The sequence below is a fragment of the Syngnathus typhle genome, linkage group LG8, assembly GCF_033458585.1.
Source record: "Syngnathus typhle isolate RoL2023-S1 ecotype Sweden linkage group LG8, RoL_Styp_1.0, whole genome shotgun sequence".
NCBI lineage: Eukaryota > Metazoa > Chordata > Actinopteri > Syngnathiformes > Syngnathidae > Syngnathus > Syngnathus typhle.
The window spans coordinates 10,835,589-10,856,935 of record NC_083745.1 but is presented as its reverse complement, the minus strand read 5'-3'; the positions used below and the strand labels follow the sequence as shown (position 1 = coordinate 10,856,935).

General features: G+C 44.3%; 1 protein-coding gene across 1 annotated transcript in view; it reads right to left on the bottom strand.

Moving 5' to 3' along the window:
- Positions 1 to 214: 214 nt before the first annotated feature.
- ryr2b (ryanodine receptor 2b (cardiac)) overlaps positions 215 to 21,347 on the bottom strand; it is a 37,750-nt gene continuing 16,617 nt past the window's right edge. Inside the window, exons 47-104 of the mRNA XM_061285818.1 lie at positions 21,131 to 21,239; positions 20,879 to 20,999; positions 20,636 to 20,805; positions 20,285 to 20,505; positions 19,759 to 19,849; positions 19,545 to 19,685; positions 18,727 to 18,878; positions 18,557 to 18,635; positions 18,358 to 18,447; positions 18,048 to 18,185; positions 17,908 to 17,985; positions 17,754 to 17,829; positions 16,316 to 16,439; positions 15,765 to 15,880; positions 15,445 to 15,521; positions 14,969 to 15,090; positions 14,798 to 14,847; positions 14,618 to 14,678; positions 14,230 to 14,477; positions 13,461 to 13,545; positions 12,643 to 12,791; positions 12,292 to 12,591; positions 11,990 to 12,227; positions 11,583 to 11,670; positions 11,427 to 11,510; positions 11,195 to 11,356; positions 10,697 to 10,759; positions 10,170 to 10,298; positions 9,712 to 9,824; positions 9,416 to 9,512; positions 9,017 to 9,138; positions 8,875 to 8,926; positions 8,708 to 8,761; positions 8,531 to 8,630; positions 8,319 to 8,398; positions 8,113 to 8,189; positions 7,943 to 8,019; positions 7,795 to 7,872; positions 7,604 to 7,692; positions 7,376 to 7,504; positions 7,190 to 7,294; positions 7,015 to 7,096; positions 5,686 to 6,914; positions 5,550 to 5,614; positions 5,252 to 5,387; positions 5,083 to 5,169; positions 4,845 to 5,024; positions 4,622 to 4,752; positions 4,489 to 4,531; positions 3,684 to 3,820; positions 3,510 to 3,570; positions 3,093 to 3,239; positions 2,852 to 2,986; positions 2,025 to 2,181; positions 1,793 to 1,857; positions 1,133 to 1,233; positions 710 to 761; positions 215 to 464 (exon numbers count right to left, since the gene is read on the bottom strand). Of these exons, the coding sequence (XP_061141802.1) occupies positions 369 to 464; positions 710 to 761; positions 1,133 to 1,233; positions 1,793 to 1,857; positions 2,025 to 2,181; positions 2,852 to 2,986; positions 3,093 to 3,239; positions 3,510 to 3,570; positions 3,684 to 3,820; positions 4,489 to 4,531; positions 4,622 to 4,752; positions 4,845 to 5,024; positions 5,083 to 5,169; positions 5,252 to 5,387; positions 5,550 to 5,614; positions 5,686 to 6,914; positions 7,015 to 7,096; positions 7,190 to 7,294; positions 7,376 to 7,504; positions 7,604 to 7,692; positions 7,795 to 7,872; positions 7,943 to 8,019; positions 8,113 to 8,189; positions 8,319 to 8,398; positions 8,531 to 8,630; positions 8,708 to 8,761; positions 8,875 to 8,926; positions 9,017 to 9,138; positions 9,416 to 9,512; positions 9,712 to 9,824; positions 10,170 to 10,298; positions 10,697 to 10,759; positions 11,195 to 11,356; positions 11,427 to 11,510; positions 11,583 to 11,670; positions 11,990 to 12,227; positions 12,292 to 12,591; positions 12,643 to 12,791; positions 13,461 to 13,545; positions 14,230 to 14,477; positions 14,618 to 14,678; positions 14,798 to 14,847; positions 14,969 to 15,090; positions 15,445 to 15,521; positions 15,765 to 15,880; positions 16,316 to 16,439; positions 17,754 to 17,829; positions 17,908 to 17,985; positions 18,048 to 18,185; positions 18,358 to 18,447; positions 18,557 to 18,635; positions 18,727 to 18,878; positions 19,545 to 19,685; positions 19,759 to 19,849; positions 20,285 to 20,505; positions 20,636 to 20,805; positions 20,879 to 20,999; positions 21,131 to 21,239 (7,639 nt within the window). The 3' untranslated portion in view covers positions 215 to 368. The remainder of the gene's footprint in view (positions 465 to 709; positions 762 to 1,132; positions 1,234 to 1,792; positions 1,858 to 2,024; positions 2,182 to 2,851; positions 2,987 to 3,092; positions 3,240 to 3,509; positions 3,571 to 3,683; positions 3,821 to 4,488; positions 4,532 to 4,621; positions 4,753 to 4,844; positions 5,025 to 5,082; positions 5,170 to 5,251; positions 5,388 to 5,549; positions 5,615 to 5,685; positions 6,915 to 7,014; positions 7,097 to 7,189; positions 7,295 to 7,375; positions 7,505 to 7,603; positions 7,693 to 7,794; positions 7,873 to 7,942; positions 8,020 to 8,112; positions 8,190 to 8,318; positions 8,399 to 8,530; positions 8,631 to 8,707; positions 8,762 to 8,874; positions 8,927 to 9,016; positions 9,139 to 9,415; positions 9,513 to 9,711; positions 9,825 to 10,169; positions 10,299 to 10,696; positions 10,760 to 11,194; positions 11,357 to 11,426; positions 11,511 to 11,582; positions 11,671 to 11,989; positions 12,228 to 12,291; positions 12,592 to 12,642; positions 12,792 to 13,460; positions 13,546 to 14,229; positions 14,478 to 14,617; positions 14,679 to 14,797; positions 14,848 to 14,968; positions 15,091 to 15,444; positions 15,522 to 15,764; positions 15,881 to 16,315; positions 16,440 to 17,753; positions 17,830 to 17,907; positions 17,986 to 18,047; positions 18,186 to 18,357; positions 18,448 to 18,556; positions 18,636 to 18,726; positions 18,879 to 19,544; positions 19,686 to 19,758; positions 19,850 to 20,284; positions 20,506 to 20,635; positions 20,806 to 20,878; positions 21,000 to 21,130; positions 21,240 to 21,347) is intronic.

The following is a 21,347-nucleotide window of genomic DNA, read 5'->3' as shown; positions in this document are numbered from 1 at the left end:
AGAACGGCGTTTATCTGCAAGTCACACCGGGCGGGGGAAGGGTTGGGAGGCTGCGATTACCATGACAAATGAATTCAGTCCCAAAATACCAGCGCACCTTGCGGTCCAGTTTAATTAAGAATGCAAGACTTTGTTACCTGAAAACAGGTGAAAACTGACTTTGTGCTTGAGTTTTTGGATGGAATATGGATACCCCCCCCCCCCCCCCCCAAAATAAAAGATACACGATGGTGCTGATTTTTTGTCATATGATTACATTATGACGTGTGAAGGCAAATGACATCAAAGTCCAAAATCGATAGTGTGCACACCGAGCTCCAGTTCATCCAGACATCGATGACTTGAACTAGGAAGACTCGGGTTTCCTTTCATCCCAGCTGATCTTCATATTGCTTACGGAAACAGTCTCCCACAGGAAAGAATTCCCAGCAACGTTCCTGGTACATTTTCCACACATAAGATTCCTGCGTCAACACAAGGGAGAATGTCGTTTTGATATTTACTCTTTGTTCACCTTAATTGTATGAAGCAAAATACTTTGAGACTATTTGTATTTTCTGGCTTTATTATATTTAGCACAATAACAAATGACAGCAATCAAGCACTAAATTGGCCCGTTTGACAATGGAGCTCTAATTGCTTTCAAAAACAACACCCGGTGTGCCCCAACATGGCTCAGGTGTTAAAATGAAAGAGAAACCAATTATACCTGTCCTGTGTGTTCCGTTTCGTCTTTGTTAATGAGGTACATCAAGAAGAATCTGCAAAGACACACGAGAACAAATTAGAACAGGAACCTGCGCGAGTCCTCTTATTGTGCTCGTTATTGACAACGGTTATTGAGATCCGGGGTATTGGTTAGAACACAGGTGTCGTTTTCAGGGATAGTAAAAGTCATGACATCAGAGATCCAGCCAGTTACATCCTAAGTGTTACAACTATTGGTGTAGGGATCTGAAACTACATTTGAGAATAATTATAGTCCACGCCTTTCATTGGTGGAGTCTGGTCTGCCATATTGGCAACAATTCATAGAAAAACAGAGCCAAGTCCAAGCAGGTCATCAGTGGTGATGGTGGCACACACAAGGACAATGTGTAATTTTTTTTGTGGTAAAGTACAATAAACTCACAGATAGTTGGCCAAGTTGTGCTCCTGCAGAGTATGAGTCTCAAAACCATGAGGAACTTTATCAAAGTACTCGTTTCCTATTCCACAAATAAAACACTTGGTCTGCAGGGAGGGAGGGAAGGAGAAATAAAAGGAAGAAAAACTTGAATTGTTATGGGATTTGGTCACGGTGTTTGGTCTGATGGCACCACACTGTAACAAAGTTGTTCCTTCTTTTCAAACCCAGCGTCACCTTCCTACCGAGAGGCAAAAAAAAGCCTGAAAAGCAAACCAAATTGGGGAAAGCTGCCAGGTTCATGCACATAATTTGTATTCTCGGCTCAACTACACCAATCACACGCTGCGTGATGGTTTGGAGTTCATTTTGGGGTGACGGCCCAGAACAATCCGGAGAATTTCTATTGTGGGAGCACTTGTTTGGCAATTTATACCAACACACTTATCGATTTTTGCTATTATTGGAATGGCAAAATCATCAGCACATGCCAAATGCAGAAGTTCCATTTTTGTTTTTCCATTTCTCAGACTGTTAAGGCAGACAGCTATTTTTTTGTGTGAAACCTGCGTTTGAGGATTTAAAGGACTGTGTGTGTGTGTGTGCGTGTGTGTGTGTGTGCGTGTGCGTGCGTGTGTGTGCGTGCGCATGCACGTCACACCTCACCTCCATATCTTCTTTCACCTGCTCTTGCTGGTCACGCAGCTCCCCAAAGGCATCAATTATCAAGCCTGGGAGAAACAGATTGTTTTTTGTTTGTATTTTTTGACTCTGATGAAGCAAAAGAATATTTTATAAAACGACATGAATTCAGTAACTTTCGGTGTACACTGCTTCACTTCTTTGCTGCCCCGTTACTGAGGCGAAGCATGCATTACCCATTCGACATCCGACTCACCTTGAATGATAGCCAGCAAAATGACGACCACAAAAAAGAAAAAGGTGATGTCAAAGACGATCCGTTCCACCTCAGAGTCATCGCCGGCGGGGTCCTCGATCTCATCGCCGATGCCCCCTCCCGCTCGCACCCCCACGTACATGTGGAACATGTAGCACTGAAACAAATGAGTGGAAAATTCAGGACTAACTAGCCGGGCCTGCACATTTTTTCCTTCCATCAAGGACTGTGTCATCAATATTCTTTGCCTTTTTGACAATTTCTTTTCCTGAAACACCTCGCACAGTTATTTCCTGACTCCCAAGTACTCACATATTGACGAAACCAATAAAATAAGTAAACACAGATGCAAGAATGTGCTGCACATTTGAAACAGTGAAAAGTGTGGCTGCTCAACGTCTAGCATACCCAATAAGACAGTAACCGGGACTGAAGATTTAATGTAAGCGCTCTCTCCTGACTCCAAAAATAGACGGGATTTATTCAAACGCTCTCGCCACGCGTCCGTTCATGAGTGACAGCGGACTGCGCATCGGAATAGAGGCGGGCTGAGGGGGGGGGCGTTGTGGCTAGCCAAACAAAGTGATATTATATCTGGAGCAGATGCTTTTTTTACCCAGCTGTCTATTATTTTAGGGAATAATGGTGGGAGGAATAAGAAGTGGATCACTGACAGAATCATCTTGACGTGACTTCAGGCCCGCACGGGTGTCTTTGCAGATATAGAAAAAAATAGACACAGCCGAGACCCAGAGTTGGATTCAAATTCTCCATGAACAAAAGCGGTGTCCATCAAAACTGATCATTATCATTCTTATGGCACCTACAGTAAGCATATCGTCGCACTTCATGTCCGGGCCGTCCTTGTCGTCACTCTTGTCGTAAAATTTACGGAAGAAGTTGAAGGCCACCACCGTGTAGAGGTAGACCACCACAGCCAGGAGGCCCAAGGTCAGCACCAACTAGCAGATGGCACAGCAGGAGAACCATCATCCGTGAACTTTCTTTGGAGGAACACCAGTGAGGAAGTTGCATACAAACCTACACAAAGGTATGAAACACACGCACCTGCTTTCCATTGTGTGTGACAGAGGAGAGGATGGTGCGAAGAGTCTTGATTCCCATGGCGATGTCCAGAAGATGGGCCGCGAAGAAAAAATTGTTATAATGTCCCAGAACGGACATGGCCATGTAGCAGGCCAAATAGAGGAAGGACTGCAGCCACACACAAAGACAAAGGAGCAGACGGCATGGAGACCAATGTGTACTCTAGATAAGGCAAAATCACAGGATATTACGCTCGGTGCTCAGTCGATCCGCATCAAACGACAATGAGGAATCAGTCCTGAAACATTGAAATATGATTTGTGCCGCGCTCACGTTATCTGTTAACGTACCCGTGCAGGAAGTGAGCGTCTGATAGCGAGCGACATAGAGCAGAGCGAGAGTCATAAAAGCTTCGGCTATCGTGCCAGCTTGACTTACATTGTCAGTGAGAACAACTCCAAGTTTCCACATCTGGTACTTGACGTCAATGGAGCTGAATCTGAAATAAAACCAAGGAAATAATACTGTATTGTATTATAAGCAGCATTTTTCGCAGAAGCATAAAAGTCCCTTATTGGGAACTGCCATCAATGTAAATATTTGCGTACTCACAGTGTGACCCAGGCAGCTTCTTTTCCGAACTTGTTCCTCTCCGTTCCATCAGAGCTGAAGTCTGAGGACGCCTGGTCCAAACCAAGAAGTTCACTGATCGTCTCCCGGCCATAAAAGTCACCATATTTGTCCATCACCTGGAGGGAGGCAGTACATGAGAAAAAAAAAAATGTAATGAGAAATGTGTTGCAAAATTGATTAATTATTCAATTGTATTATTAGTATTATGAAATATATATTACATTATTAAATATTGATTTGACCAATTCAGTCATTGCAATAACACAACAGGCATGTTTCTATGCCAATTTGTCATAAGCCTGTGAAAATATATTCATTTATCTTGAACTATAAACGAGTGTGCTTTCCTGGCAGGAGTCCCACTTCATCACAATCCTTCAGGCCGCGTGCCTCGTCTCCGCACTTGTAAATGCTGACACGGTGGAATAGTGAGCTCCGTCAGGAGCCATTCAAGGAACGACCTCTTTGAGTGTCGTATTGATAGAGCGACATGGGCATTCCAGGCGAGCTGAGTAAATACAGTCACTTGTGATGATTAGGTATTGAGATGCCACAAGGTCTCCCGATAGACAAAACGGATCAGCCTCTGACAGAGAATGGGAGTGCCCCATAATGAGATGCCTCCCGTTGGGCGACGCCTTTCAAGGACAATCGGATGCTAACGCCATTACAATTCAGTGAGCCAGCTTTGAGTCATGCAAAATTTCAAATGAAAGCAACATTGAAGTTGTTTGGTTCAATTACATAATAGGGCCATGCTTGCATTATTTTGGCCCAATTTTACCTTTCTTTTAACAAACTTGTCCCAGTAATTACTTGGAAACGACCTGAAACAACAAATGGTAGACAAATGTTAACATTTTACATTACTTTTGTGGAGTTATCGACAGATGCTGCCTTGAAATATGTGAACATACACAGTGTTGATGAGCAGTCGATCCCACTGGCCTTTAATGTCCTCCTCCGGGGGCTGCTGGGTCACATACAGGCCATCAAACTCAAGTCTTCGGGCCACTTCCTTCTCCCGTTTGAAGATCACCAGCGGGACCTGCCCAAACAATGCAGGCAATTTGCGTCATGTGAAAACCTAAACGCTCCCGTGGGCGCGTATGCATGATAAAGTGATTTGAGCGGAAGCACCTTGAGGCAGTAGTAACCGATAATGCAAGAGAAGGAGATGAGCGTGTGCACCACCGCCAGGAGGTGAAGCGACGGCTCCATGTAACCGCTGCTTTCTTCCAAAACATAATCAACTCCGCCCTCATCTCCCTCTGGCACTGAGTCAACTTCCGATTCAGGTGACGAACGCAAAGATACCACCTAGCATCAAGTAAATGTTAGACCTGTTCAATGGTAAGTTTAAAAAAGCTTCACTGACCTTATAAAAGAGGAGAATGAAGTTGATGGCAAAGGTGACAAAGAGGGACAGCAAACGCATGTTATAAAACGTCCTGGCAAAGTAATTCTGGTGGAAAATGGAAAACAACATCAGTTTGCTGGACTATATATAACAAAGTCTATTTTTTTTTTCGTTTTGTTTATCTGACCAGCAGGCTCTTGTGATGAACACTTATCATCTCGCCGAAAGCGGAACGCTGGCATCCTGCTTCCTCTGATTTATTCGAGAGTCTCTTGGCTTTCCGTCCATCCTCCTTCGCTGTCGTTTCCTCGCATGTCTCCCATCTGCGGTGCCATAAACCAACAGGAGAAAGGTTAAAGAGCCTCATTTTAACAAGGCAATATGAAATAATGTTCGTAATACATTGACATGATTTGGGCGTCGGGAATGAGTGACTGATTTTGACCAAAGCCTCCAGGAGGTGTTTTCGAAAAGAAATCACCCACTTATCTGATTCAGACATCATCTCATCTTCAGCTTTTTCCTCTCCAGCCTCATGAGCCTTGAGCTGCTGACGGAAAAAAAAGGCATTCTTTGAATATATGGTGAATTGATATTTTGCAAATTCAGAAAGACAAATACCAGCCCCTGACGTCGGTCAGAAAACGTCACATCATTGGGATTGCGCAGATCCAAGGGACTGCTCGTCACGTCTTGTGTGGCGAGCCTGTATTGTCCTCCGTCTCTTTTCACTTTGAGGCCAAATATGTCAGACAGTACATCAGTCCCCCTGGCGGAGGTCACGGCCGCCGTCTGGCCGCTCTGCCGCCGAGGGGAGAGAGCGGTGGAGGGCCGCCTCGGCCGCTCGGCGCCGCTCGTTACCTCTGTGACCTCATCAAGCGTCGGTTCGAGAATACCACCAAGGAGGTCGTACACGGTCATCATTTTGGCTCCCTCCACAATGCCGCCATTGACAAAAGCTACGTATAGGCCGCGGCTAGCGCCGCTCACAATGAAGCAAAGGCACCCGAGCAAAGTCATGAAAAGGAATCTGAGGAATGCGACGGATGACAGGAGGACATCCTTCAGGCTCATTCTGGTCAGAGCGCGAAACTTTTTAAAAGAAATGAAAAACATTCCCTTCTTGTCCAGTTCTTGTTCTTCGCTTTCCTCCTCGTCTTCTCCCCCGTGTCGCTCTCCGTTGTCAGAGCCAGAGATCTGAGCCGCCAGCTGCATCTCGAAAATTGTGTCTTCGCAGAAGTTGACAAACATCTCCATTTTCTCTTTCTCGCCGCCTTGGTTGACCACGTCGAAAATGAACTGCCGCTTGGACTCCTTCACCTGCGGCTTCTCCCACTGCATGCGGCTGGATTGGCTGATCTCAAAGTAGACGCGCTCTATGCGCTTGCCGCCACCGAGGATCTCGATACGGCCTAAGTAGGGTTGGAAGTAAGTCAAGACGCACTCGGCCAGCTCCAAGAAGGCTCGCAGCCTCGAGTCATTGGGCATGTGCTCGGACAAATTGGTGAGCAGCACGGCGATGCTGAAGCCGATGTCTTTGGCCGGCTCGTGGAAGCGATCCACAAAAGCTCGGTAATCCGGGATTTCCCCGTCGTCCGTGTCCGCACAGGAGAGGAGGAAATGAGTCTCGGCTTGTGAGAACTGCTTGGAGAGCTCCATGGCTTTCTGGAAGTCCTTCCTGGAGATGCGGCCTTTGCCATCGGGGTCAAACTGGTGAAAGGCGTCCGAAGCCGTGAGGTCTTTAAGTTTGAGGAACATGTCGAAAAATTGGAGGATCATCTCCACGTTGCTCGACGATTCCACCAACATATCCACCATCTGCTTTCCGATGGTTCCGTTTACGATATTCCCTGCGGGGGAAAAAAAAAAGAAGAAGACCAACATAAACTTGGCCTTGATGAATATAGTGAACAAGACCTTCCTCTGGATCATCTTGAGTCGTTCACGTACCTTCCAACATGGACAGCAAGAAGATAACCATGTCCTTTTGTAAGTCCATGAGCTCTTTTAGGAGCTCTATTTGTCGTGAATCCTGCACACACACAAAAACATTAAGGGCAGAAAATGGAGTGAATTTGAAATGGAGTGTTTCAGCGTGACGTCGGAAGGTGACGATTGGACTTACCTGGGAGAGCTTCATCTGCATATGAGCAAAGACGTGAAGGAATCCCACCACGGCATCCCACAGACGACTGTGAGCCAGACTCTGCTGGTTTCCATTACACGGGCCCTGCGGGGCAAAAACAACCAGCATAATTAATGAGCCCATAGCCCATGCTCTAAATCGTTGAAGAAAGGGAAAGCGAGCGACCTGTATGTATTCGGTGAGTGTGTTGAAGACCTGCTTAGCCACTTTGATAGCCTTAGAAAAATTGCGTTGGCCTTGCGTGTCAATGGCCGTCTTTCCAGAGTAGTGCCAGTAGAAGTCACTGATAGACTCCTGCAGAAGTCACACGGAGAAATATTGAGTCAGCCTAATACGATTGTTTTAATTCCAAACAACGAGAGCGAATCTGTGCCATGATTTCTTCATGCTTACCTGTATTCTTAGTAGATAATCCACAGTGGAGATGATCATGTTGACGGTTGTATTGTTTCCTGTCTGCGTTCGCAAGTAATTCTGGAACTCTGACAAGTAAGAGTTGAGAAAAAGGTCATTTTCCCGTTTGTAGAAATGTCCTGCAATCTCAATGCTTGCACAGCAATTATAAATCTGTGCAGTCAATTAACCTGAGTTGTGTCCTTCGCAAAGCAACTGTAGAAAACGGAACAGGTCGCAGGTGAGCTCTTCATCAGGCATCACCTTCTCTGTTGAAGTGAAGAAAGTGGACATCCATGAGGCAACATTGTATTGAAACGGCTTTCCATTGAAATGCGCTACCTGAGCGCTCATCCGTGGCCATGCCTAATCCTTCAGCTTTGTTCTGTCGCTCAAATGCGTTCAGATCCAGTACACTGGTGAAATATACACACCGCATTATCATGAGCAACAATTTATGTACATCCAAAATGTGATTGCACATCTTCAGGCTGTTTACATTGACCCACCTACACGACTGCATGAGTCCGGCCATGCTCTGAAAGAAGCCCACATCTCGTCTTGCCCTCAAATAATTCAGCATTTTCTAATCAAAACAAGGCGAGGTCTTTTCAGGTCAAGGAATAGACAGCAGTGTCGTCTTATGTTTTGTGAAGTATAACAAAGACAATCAGTCTGAAGATAAAAGTGAGTAGAAGTCAACGCCTCGAGGCACCTGCTGAACGGTGGCGTTTCCTCCATGTAGAACAGCAATGCCCAACTTGAGTGTTGGCGCAATCGTGGAGCCCATAGTTCCTGATTAGTTGTCAGAAAATGTAGCGCTCATTCAGAAACACTTCATAACTTGGAAGCTTGAGGAAAAGCGCTCATACAAAACAAAAACCTTCCGACATACTTCACTTTTGCTACTTGCTTCTCAGCTCTTACCTCTGCTGGCACTGATACTTTGCAAGACCATCTCGGAAGCGCCGCGAAGGTGCAACCTGGCCTGCTGGTACAGCAGCTTCTGCTTCTCCATCTCTTTCTCCTGAAATACAAATGGGACTATTCGAGTCAATATGATCGTGAAGGTGTTTTTGTTGATTCTATCAAATATGGACTCACTTCAAAACTTTGCAGCTCTTGCTGCTCCTCGTCGTCATCTTCGTTATGGCAGCTCTGCGAGGAAAACAATTAATGTCAAGACAGTAAGGACTGACACAAACATCCCAAAACTACACATATAAAGTTCACAACAATAAAAACGAGCTCAATCTCCAATTTTCTATTACCTTGGCCATTATCTCCACGTAAGAAACATAAAGCCAGTCAATTCCAAGATCACTTGTATGGGAAGGAACATGAGCTCATGTCAGTAAAGGGACACGCTAAAAAAGAAAGAAAATGTTGCTGGATCTTGGCTCATGACAACACCTCCTTTCCATCAAGGCACTGCAACTGAAGAGCGTGATGAGCTGTAGGAGGGGATCCACCAATTTGGCACCGTCTCTTTTCTCTTCTCGTCTTCCTCCCGTTAGTTCTGTCTCGCTGAGTTTCTGTGGAAATCACAAAAGAAACAAAATGCTGTAGTTCTCCATTCACTCAATTTTTTTGGAAAGCCCCCAAGAATGAATTAGTGTGCTCTGTCATCCATTTAATTCTAGAGCGCACAAAAACAAAAAGGGATGCATAATCGTTTTTTGCAAAACAAGTCATATTTCACATGTCTTATTTTGGGTTCCCTTGTTGATATTAAATCAAAATCAAAGTATTGAAGGCCGAATATGATCAATGCAAAAGATAAACCATAGTCCAAAGTTCTCGACCACTTACAGCCAAATCCTCCACAAGCTTCTCCTCCAAAGTGTGCTCCTCATCTAATATCCAGGATTTGTTGTAGCCTTGGAGGAACAGGTTGACAGCTCTGTGCCTGGCAAGTGAGAGGGATGGCAAACTCAACATTGGCAAGTGCTTCTGTTTGCATTAAGATGGATGCAGACAGCAAAGAAACAAGATTTTCAACCCAAACCGCATGATGTTTGTTCAAGGTTGTCGATAACCAGTGGACACTGGATTATTCTTCCACATTTTGGCACATCAGTGTGGGGGTAGTGTTCAGATGTTTGTACCTGGCCAGGTTGTAAAGAGGAGCCATCCTCAGACAAGCCACCACTGCTTGCTTTCTCTGCTTGGACAAGACTTTGTGCCGTGTTCCTTTTTTATACTTGTGTGGGTGTTCCACCTGAACAACAAATCAAAGATAGATAAGCAAAACGAGGTTTGGTTCACAGTTCAGAAGCAGCGACCTCAATCATTTGAGTCATAGAAGTACATTTATGCATTTGTCATTCTTCGGGAGTGCTGGCATTGCTTTCTTCAATGTCACATCAGCATTTAGACAGTTTGTAATGCGAGGCGCGTTTCTTATGTCGTTCCATTTCAAAAGCTCATTTGAAGTAAATATATCAAGATCAAGATAAGTAGCGGCACTGAAAGACAATTACTGATAAAGTCTTGAAGACTTAGTACCGTCTGTCTCTCCTTCATTATCATCCATCTCAAACAACATGAGCTTTTGTCTGATCACCTGGTCGAGGTAATGAAGGACACGGGCGAGTCCCACCACCTTGTCCACGGTTGTCTCCAAGTCAGCAGTGGCGTAAAGAGTATTCTGGGTTTCTGAATTCAGGTTGCTTCTCAGCGAGTTTATTGATGACTTCTCACGGAGGCGAAAAACAGAAGAACATTTATTTATTAAGTTGCAGGGCTGTAGAATGGCAATTGCTGGAAAATATTTGCTGCTGGAGTGAACTAAGAATGCATGCACAGAGCGTATTGCCATATTATGTGACAAATTCAAGTCACGGTCCGATGGAAGAATGAATTTTACAAGCTACAAGAAGATTCCATAGTCTAATCAACAGCACTCTTGTTGCTTGAATTAAAAACCACGGCTACTCGGGTGTGTCGGTGCGCATGCAGAATGTACATGCACTTCATTCCGAAGACAGACACCCCATGATAAGTGGGGACATTAAGTGGGGGAAAAAAACTCATGAACAGTGTAAAAAAAGAGTGGTAGCAATATGTTCCAAATCAAAAGAAGGCCTCTACCTGATCACGAGAATGTAAAAGGTATTTATACACACGGTCACGAATCTCATCTTCAGTGTTCTTCTGCGGGAAGCAGAAAAAAATCAAATTTTAATAAATACAGTAGATAAAATAACAGTACATTTGGTCCACTTCATATTCATAACTGGACTGTACATGAAAATTAACAACGTATTCTGATGTGCTCTCTTGACCAAGTCTTGTGTTGCATGCTAATGCGTTGTCCTCGTGTGGCCCGTTCCGTGATTCTTTTATAGGTCCACGAGTAGGCGAAGTAGCAGAGCCCAAAGGACACATTTAATCATATCTTTTCTTGACACTTTGACAATTAAAATGCCACCTGGTCATAAATGTCACGATAAGCACACTGAAGGATTGGAATAAAAGTATTTTTGCGGCAGTTGTCGTTTGCTTTTGAAAGCGATCCGTGATTGAAGACATTGGTAATCATTCCCCATGCAGCCATCACTTGGCATGACGCCCACATTTGCAACCAACCTGAGCGAAAGCGCTCTTCGCCGTCGTGATGAGACTCTCGTCAGTGGGAAAACAAACCCTGAGTCCCACCGGGAGAAGTCGCTTCACGGTAGCCACAATGAGGGAGGTGTGTACGGAATAACGATCGCCCTTCCTCTTTATCCTCCTTTTCTGGTAGTCAAGCTGCAAATGAAACGATATGACATCACCGGACCGCTTCAGTCACCACATCAGCTCCCCAATAGCGGGTAACCTTTGACGTCTTGTCGTTGAGTAAGAATGCCAAATTGTTGATTTCGTTTTGGACCACATAGTTCTGTTCCTCCCACTTGAAGTTCTGCACCAAAATGTGATGAGTGAGACAAACAAAAGAGCAGTGACAGCCGACAAGCGTGTTTGACGAACCCACATGAGATTTGGCCCAGAAAATGAAGACCTCCGCCACCATGCTGAACAGCCGCTCAGCATCCGGGTTTGACTCTTGCTGCCAACGGGCCCTGAGAGAGATGGACCAAAGATTTGCAAGGCGGCAAGCAACATAGCTGACCCACCAATGTCGTAAAAGAGTTGGTGCTTGTTTCAAACTTGTTTGCTTTGCTGGCCGTAATGTAGTTTTGGTTGCCCTCTGAGGGGCTCGTTAGAATACTGCAAGCACATAAATGTTTAATAGCTAGCCGTGTAACTCTATGCCATAAAATCAGCGTTCAATAAGCATCTTGGTTTTAAGTTCGCTATTCTCTTCAAATTGGGAGACACATCGAGTCTACAGGCCTTGACGTTGGCACATGCGGTTGAGCCCGTACTCACAAATCTTACCGATTGGAGTCCACGAAGGGGATGAGGAGGGGATAGAAGGCGTAGAGGTCTCGCACGAGTACGCTGAACTTTTCTTGTATGTGCAGTTCTGCTTCCGACGCAGCATCATCTTCTGCTTTCATCCGCTCCTCCTCAAGCAGCACACTTTCCGCCCTCTTCCTCAGCTTGTCCATGAGAGGAAGGAAGTGGCTCTTCAGCAGCTCAGCGCGGGCTTTGCAGATGATCGGCTGGGAATGGACTGAGATGCACGCCGCTCACAAAAATGCTATTCTTGTTTTGGATGACAACAGTAAAACAACAACCTGCCAGCTGCTTCATCCAGTCACCCTGGCTTGCCCCCACGTGGTTGTGGATGATTCGGAGAATGTGGCCCAGCAGGTCGCTGGCGTGCTGAGGAGTTAGCGAGGTGAGGAGCGGGCCGTCTGACCGCCGGCGGGACAAATAAGCGCAAAGCATCGGCAATGTGACGTCTGTGACGTGGCCATATTGGGCCTGCCCGGCAGCAGCGCCGGCATCCGTCAACTCCTGCGCTTCCCCCATCGCTTCCTCCAAAGAGGGCAGAAGGGGGCATGTTGCTTCCACGTCAAGTGGTAACCCCACGTCTAGTAAAAAAAGGAAAAGCAATAGTGTAAGGAAAGAAACAAACAAGTTACCTGAACAATGTGTCGTTTTTAATATATCACCATCTCTTTCAGGTTTCCACATTGTGCTGTGGTGGTTTTGATTGATGGGTGGCCCCAGGAAGCAGACAGGAAAGGCAGCAGTCAGCGCTGCGAGACAAGCACCTGCTGCTGACCTCTGCCTGGATGGAAACATGCCGTTACACAAGCACAGCCATCCATTTTGTTCTCATTAGGGTTGCGGCTGAGCGAGAGAGCGTATTAGAATGTTGAAGACAGTAACGTGCCAACCAATAGGCTTCCATGTTAAAAGAAACAGATTTCGTTATCTTCTAAGGAGTTATTGTCGAGAGTTAAGTCGATAATTGTGAGAATGTTGCTTCGTGATGCAGTAATGTTAGATGTCGCAAGGTGAAATGATGGACTTGCTTAAATATGCTTCCGCTGAAATTGAAAGTAAACAAAGTTGGCAAGTCAGTAACCCAGCCGGAGTTCTCGGGATAAAATATTAACAGGGGAGTCTTGCAGGCATGTTCAAAGGGCAAGTCGGCATAAGCAGCTCGCTGGAGAGGTACTTTGCCTCACAATTTGGAGTCTTTCCCGTGATGGCCTTGAATCTCAGTTTTCATAGGCTCCCACTCAGCCACCACCGTAACAAGGATAAGTGCTGTGCAAAATTGATGAATGGGTTACTTACTAAGTTAGTGATTAATTTACTGAATAATTCATCGAGGAAATGATAGAAGGGTGAAGAATAGCTTGCAAGTATTTTCATCATCTTAGAATACAAGTCAAAATAATATTGCACAGCCAGCGAAGGTGTCGGAATGCGTTACATAAGCAGGCTGTACCCCTCCATGTAGACGGCGCCGCCGCTGGTGCCGAGCCAGTAGAGGCTGTTAACGATCCTGTAACAGGACCCTTGCACGCTTCCCACTAGAAAAGACGAGGTGACACTTAAATCGCTTCAATCCCTGTGAGAGACGTACAGCAAGGGCGGCGAGCGAGGGAAAGGTGAAGCCGCGCAATCACAGAGAAATGGACTACCAAGACGAGTGCTGATGCAGGAAACGGATGATCCCTGCGGAAGGTCATCATATTAGAGAGGGAGACAAAAGGCACGGGCTGCTCTGCGGCCCGGACTGAGCTGCTTCATGTGAGCTGACTTCCAAGGTATGCAAACCTGATGCTAATCTCAGCATATTAGCTGGGATTTGTTTTTCCAACATCTCCATGATGTGCGTGAACACGTTTTCATTTGCTCTGCAAACACAGGTGCGACTCACGTTCGAATATCATGGAGCACTTCTAAAACTTCAGATTATTTCAGCGGTTTAATTTAAAAAAGTCAAACTTGTATAGATTGCCTTCACGCAGAGTGAGGGATACTTCCCTGTGAAATGGTGTTGGAATTTTCGTCAATCAATGTTTTATAAACATGAAAGCTTTTTAATTTTGGTTGCCAAGCGCATGGAAATTTATCAATTTTTTGTATACGCTGTGTACAAGTTTCCATTTCCAAAGTCAACTTCTGAAATAAATTCACTTTTCTCCAATAGTCTAGTTAATTGAGATTTATATATGTAAAGGGAAAAAATGAGCGGGGTTTTTTGCTCTCACCCAGGAGGTCAACGCCATAATTGTGGCTGGCAAGATGCTGGAAAAGCGACGTGAGCACAGGGAGGAGCACGGAGGTTGTGTAGCCGAGAACCTCAGCCACGCCTTTCGCCTGTTGACTGCGACACTGAGGCAACGAGAGCAAAGTGGTCGAGAGGTTTTCCATGGTTGCCTCGAGATCAGACGCCGCTGCTTGGAAGAAGGAATACAGAGACTGCTGGACGGACTCTGGGGCTGACTTCATTAAAGTCCTGTTGTGACGAGACAACAACAAAAAACATTTGTCTGCTTGTCGACATTGTGGTGAAGTCCAAATCGTCGACAGGTCAGCTGGAATAGGATATTGAAAAAGGATGGATGGATGGAGGGTGACAGGGAGGTGAAGTGCTACCTGGCATCCAACGCCCGGGCCAAAGCATGGAGGCAGCTTGTGACAGTTGAAGTTTCATTTCCTGAATTTGAAAAAATGAAAGAGTTGTATGGCACATATGCAGAGATATGACGAGAAAGAACAAAAATGAAAGGAATGGCATGCTATAAGGCTGAATGCTTATTTCCACACGGTCCTTACCAAAAAGAAAGGGCCTGTGTCTTACTAGAGCTGCAATTTTACAAAAGAGTCTGAAGAAAATGAAGCCAAAGGAGTGAAAGTCAAGCACAAAAGAACAGATGCAAAAACATCCACAACAACTGTCATACGTTTAAAATGAAAACGTGATGATTTGGTGGGTTTGTCACATGCCTGGTAATCATTTCTTTTTCCTTGGTGGACGCATGGCTTCTGTTGGTGTCCGAAGAGCGCGACACAGACAGGAAGTACAGTCGGTGGCCTATCACATATTCTTCCAAAAGTGGAATGACAACCTGTCAACAGGGGTCAATAAACAAACGTGTGATAATCGTTCAATGCATCACTGACGTGTGTGTATGTGTGTGCGTGTTGGAAGTGGAGATGTGAGGCATGACTGTTATATCCCTTTCCGTTTACTGCTTTGGAGGCAGAACACCGTGGGAAGCTTTAATCAATGTCATGATGGGAATCGACGCGCCGCATGGATTTCTCAGACAGCGAAATAAATTACACAGCCACAAAGGATTTTTCATGAGGGTGGGGGTCACCCATAGCAACCAGTTAACAATACTAATTAGATGACAGATTTGCAAATCTTAACTAGAATATCCAACAGAACGGACCAGTCTTGATAATCACAAGCAAACCTTGAGGAAGAATGGAACGGGGTGCTGGTGTGACGCTCTATCGCCTTTTGAGGTCTGTCGTCTGGCTTGCATCACCTCTGGAAAAAGAAAAATGAAGTGACGTGCAATAACAAAAATGACAAAGGAAGGGACATTTTTACATCAAATACATGAAATTGAAATTAGCTTAAGGCAGGGTGCCTACTGTGGGAGAAAAAATGACATCAAGAAGATGTTCGACACGACACTGAAACGTTGTATGTCAGGACTAAAACGAGGCCACCAAGTGTTGTCAAAGAGACTATTTTGGACGATACTCTGAAAGTAACTGAAAGTGTTACCTCGCTCCAACATGTGTTCTTGAGCATCCTCTGCATAAAACAGCAAGCGCTGGAGTAGAGTGTGGCCAAAACAGTTGGCTGTGACTGGAAAATCCAGATCAGCTTGCCGTCCATCCCTGCCCGCAGAAAAATAAAACCCATTAAAGTTGCAAAAGCAGTGATGAACAGTCCCTCGCACCAGTTTCCCTACTAAATTAGAAATTTTTTGAGGGCGCGTTACCTCCATTGTTAGCTGAAAAAAACATTTTTAGGCAGACATCTTTTTAGTGGCGTCTTGGTGCCAAGTAACTATTATAATGTTGAGCCAGGAGGAGGAGCTTCATTTAATCAGACCAATCAGCCTTGTCTAATACAAAATATATAATTCTATGAAAATATGGATTATCTGATTTTCACCAGAAAAGCATGGTGAGGCATGACCCAAAAATAAGGTGAATTTCTTTCGATTCCATTTTCAAACGTGGATGCTGTGAGATGCCGTCACCGTGCTGAAAAAGTAATGAGGACCACCTCATTGAAATTTGCAGTCAAGATGCCGACGCCGTCCTCACCTCCACACCGTGTAGCCGTTGAGCAGAAGGAATTTGAGCACATCCTGGGCTCTCTGCCGGAATTTGCTCTTTTCCTTCGCAGTCAGGTTGTCAAAGGGCACGACGGCCGCATGCCCACGTCCCCCTGAGGTGACACCGGGGTCACAAAAACAATACAATTAGTGGAAAACTCCACCTTTGTCTTGTGACCGCACAAATCGCACTCCACAATTGACTTTTTTTTTCTTTTTTCTTTTACTTGTAGGCTCACTTTAGATGGAATGTACAATAAATTCAGTGGCACTTTCACGTAACTGGTATTTCCTGCTGTGACCTTTTGGAAAATGGGACGTGCCCTACCCTGCTGATCAATCTTCTGTCTCTCTTGGGGAAACTGCTGCAATAAAGCCTCCAATTTATTTCCAGCAATGATTCACATTATTTGTCCTATGATTCCATATAGACATTTCCTATAAAGAAAGGCAGCAACTTACATACAATACGTCTGAAAACTGACTTTTAATTGGTTGTATGGGTCAAGTGAGTGCCAACAAATATATTTTGGTGGCTCAGTTAATGAAATGGCACTTTGGTCTCCACAAGTCCACAAGAATCAGTATTTAAAGTACAAAAATAATTGTTGATTTTTAGCAAGATAGTTCTTTTAACAAATAATGGCAGTGGTTGAGGGAAATAAACAAATGTATTGTGAGGATCTGATAGACATCTGCTATCTGGTAATGCTGATAAACTCAGATTTCTATGCATTGTAAGACTAGCGATGCGATCGGACACATTTGTGCAATCCAGTCAAAATAAGGTCATAGCTGTCAATCAAATTCAATTCATTATTTTCAACTCGCTGTTATTGCCGCTTTGTCGTGCATTATTACATTTCAACACATTCAAGACCTGAGACAGCAGAAATAGGGCCATGATTAAAGGACGTTGATTCTCTTAATAGGCTGTATCTTTGAATTGTCTCTTTTCTATCAAATAAAATAAATGTGTGCAGCAACTGCATACTGTGTAGACTAAAATATCTGCTCTATTGTATTCCATTTAAACTAAAAAAAAAATGTTTCACCGGTAACTGAAGCTAAAATGAATAATGCTCAATCTCTTAGGCAAAAAAGAAAGAACCGAGACTTTGAACAAACTTCTTACTTCGACTTATTTAAATGAAGGATTTTGATGATGGATGTTTTATTTTGGTGGATTGAACTAGGACTGCCCGCTGCTCCTTCGTTGCATGGAGCTATCTTTCAAGTTCTACCACTGGAGAACAAGCGCTCGCCTTGAGGGCAATGCTGAAACAATATTTCCCAAAGTGCTGCGGGGGTTAGGCCTTCAACAAGCTACCAAACTGTACTTGTAGCATTCAACACTATCACAGGTCATTTATGTACATACGTATTATGTACATATCAAAAGAGATGGCCGATAGAATTATTTATACCTTTACTCTCTTGTTCAAGTTTCTTCCTCTTAGCCCAAGAATTGTGGTAGTTTTCAGCTAACTTTTCAGCCATAGCCTAAGAAAAGAAAAAAAGGAGAAATGAAAACTCATCACAGGTGTTGGGCAGTTTGAGAGAAATGTTTTTTTTACTCACACACTGATCCCATGATAAGGTAATGCTACTGGTGTCAAAGGGTTTAGGGGTGAAGGTGGACGCCCCTTCAAAAGACAACTGAGAGCAAGTGTGAATAGGTAAAGCACAAATTTGTTGCAGGTTTACTGAGGTCCACTCACCTGACCGGACTGCGAAATTCTTCTCACGCATGTGTGCAAGCCAAAGGCTTCTCCTTCCCCGGTGCGCTCAATAGTCCACCCGAAGGCCAGCATACTTTTTATCGTCTCCTTAATGGCCCAGCGGTATGCTTCTTTGTCCTGTTAAGACGCAGCAAGACAAACGAGTCTCGTTTGAAACTGAAATTTGTCAGCGGGGAAAAGCAAAATCTATACTGGCAGAAGGGCCGTGATTCAAATAAGCTGTAACTCAAGAACGGAGGAGCTTTCATATTGTATATGGCAGAGAAAGGCTATTATATGCACAAGCTACCTTTTCAGCCAAGGCCCTGTAGGGCTTGAGGAGGGGATGAACTTTGGTGTTCTCGCAGAGCTGCTCCCCATGAACCCAGCCGTTGGCAAACTGGCAGAGTTCAGAATGAATTATAACAAGCCCATACCAACATCATCAAATGCATTCCTAACACACTGTCATTTCTCAAGCAGGGGACAACGAAGGTTGAAGCTTTTACCTTATCTAGCGACCACTTCTCATGAGTGTGCTCAGCGTATTTGTTGACCACAAACTCCAGTCCCTCCGGCACAGACACGCTAAGGAAATTAATCATGTTATTAACATCGGAATCGAGGCCTGGTCTGTGCTTTTATGGCGTTGATGTATAATGCAATTAAAAGCGCGTACGTTGAGGTTTCTACAGGTTGCGGGTCAAAGTTTCCATCTGTGTTTTGGTCCATTTGGGACGTACTGGATGGGTCCAAATGGTCAGGAGGAAGGGCCTCAGCCATCGCACCCAGGCAGTGGACACACAATTTGGATAACTCTGGCTCATATTGCTGTTGAAAACACACATATATTTCAACATAATAGATATAAACGAGAATGAGCCATTATAAATTAGACACTATAGTTCATATGGGTACTTTTAAAAAACAAAAGTGAATGTTTAAATAATTCAGGCTAAGTTTATGGAGAATTAAAAACCATAATGGGTGATATTTTTCATAATGTGGCCGATTTACGACAAACAAGCAAGCTTGTGCTCCATCATTAGAGCCTGTGAGTGTAAACATAAAGTTAACTTTGGCTACAGCAAAAAAATATGGATTCAATACTCAGTGAAATATTTCATGACTTTCTTTCAAAATATTAATGACCATCGCACGGATGACCAAACCCAAAAATCCACCATCCCTTTAAAATACAGACATTTGCTAGAAATTGCATCATGTGTTTATTAAATATGTATATCATATCATTTTTTCAATCTTCCGACTCTAACAACTTTGTAGTACACATTTTGTGTAGTACCAAGTCGTGAGTTGTCAGCAGTCAAATAGCAAGGAACGTTATTTTCAGCAGTTCTCTCAAGACTCCGTTTGATGCGAGGCAGATTTGGGACAGCAATGTGCTCATGAAAGTTATCGCGTTCTCAATGACTCAGCTAAGACAAAAATGTCTCTCAAGTCAAGTCGTTTGGATGAGTGTCGAATTGTATTTACCTTCTTCGCCAACGCCTTAAAGATGACCCAGAAGAGCTTCAGCGATAAGTGCAGCTCCTCATCAGAGGCCAGGCTCTGCTTCCCTTGCCCGCCACTTAAAGAGTAGTATTTCCATCTCTGCTCATAATGCCTGCTCAAAAGCTGCATGTACAAATGAGTATGTGACCGTGAGGAATACATTTTCATGTTTTTTTCCCCCACTTTTTGCAGTTACCTTTATTGCTATCTTGCTTTGGTCTGTGAGAGTGGGAACGTCAAAGACAAGACGGCGAAGAAGAGGCTGTATCATAGTCGGATGGAGTTTGCTGAAAAGAAATTAATACAACATAAATACAAAACGTGACAAACAGGAGACTTGTGCCAACAGAGGTGGATAAGTTCCTTAAAAAATATACATATATAATATTTACCATTTGTTAACTCTATTCTTACAAAGTTCTCAAGAAGATGCTTTGTACACTCAAGTAACTGTAGCCCATCCACCAGGCATGATGAATGGACACTCATATCATTAGAGTGCGGAATCTAATTACAAATTGTCATTAGCAAAATGTTGATCAAACGTATGATTTGGTAATTAGAAAATGATATCCGAATCATGGCAAAATATGGTTAATTCATTACATCCAAGCAGAAAAAACAACTGTGCAAGCAGGGAGAGCCAGCAGAAGGTTGTCATTTTTCTTTTCCGACTTGACTGTCAAATCCAAGTGCACTCAAAACCTGAGTGTTATTTTTACCTGCACACAGCTAACAAACAATCCTCAATTGTGTCCCTCTGGGCTTTGGTTAGGCTTGAGGCCCTGGAGAGACTGTAGACGGCCTGGATGAGAGAATCCATAAGGCCGACGCGGTCCTCCAAACCGTGGAGAAGGGCGGAACACTTGGTGAGGAGCGGAAGCACAGCTGAGCATAAGTATCTATTGATGGCCAAGGCCATGTCAGTGGACCCAAAATCATCCTGCGATGAAAAAAAAAAAAAAAAGACTGATTAGCTACTGTGCTGACAAGTTGGGAAATTATATCAATGAATTTAAACAACGACAATGACAATGAGATAAGAAAAGCTGATTCAAAGATGCAGCGCTCACGGTGTCGAGAGAGATGGCCATCTGAAGGTCAGACAGGAAGCCATCTTGAAGGAGGCGGAGGAGAAAACTCTGCGTGTCCACGCCGTACACTCGGTCCACAAACAGAACCATAGCTGCTTTGTGATCCGGGCAAAAGACGGTTGATAAGTCGGGCTCCAGCATCGAACCATCTGCAGAAGAATGTTGCAGCTTCTTTTATGCGTTTTCAATGCGAGACTCACACTACCCCCACAGTTACTTCACCTTTTGACAGCGATGGGGCTTGAAAGGAGATGCTGATGACTCCCTCAAGATCCTGGATGGGGATGAGTGACCTCAGAATGGCCCGTATGCGGACGGCTTCCAGTTGGCCTCTTTGAATCAACTGTAACATTTCAGGATTCTGATTAACTGGCATAGCATGTCAATCTTCCTTTTCAATCGGCAGCATACTTTCTCCTCAATGTCCGGTCGGCGTCATTATTGGCAGCTGAACCCTGAGCAAAAAACACTCACTTGCATCTCTGGAGCACAGCGTCCCAGCAAATCAATAAGGGCCGAGTAGAAGGTCATGATGGCGTGGCCCATATGAATGGGGTCTTCCTCACCATCCTGGACAGTATCGCTGTATCACGAAACAATTAGCAGCTTTTCATTAAATTGGATCATTGCTGATTTGGAGTTGAATTAAAGGCTTATCTCTAAATAAAGCCATATTAGTGATAATCAGGAA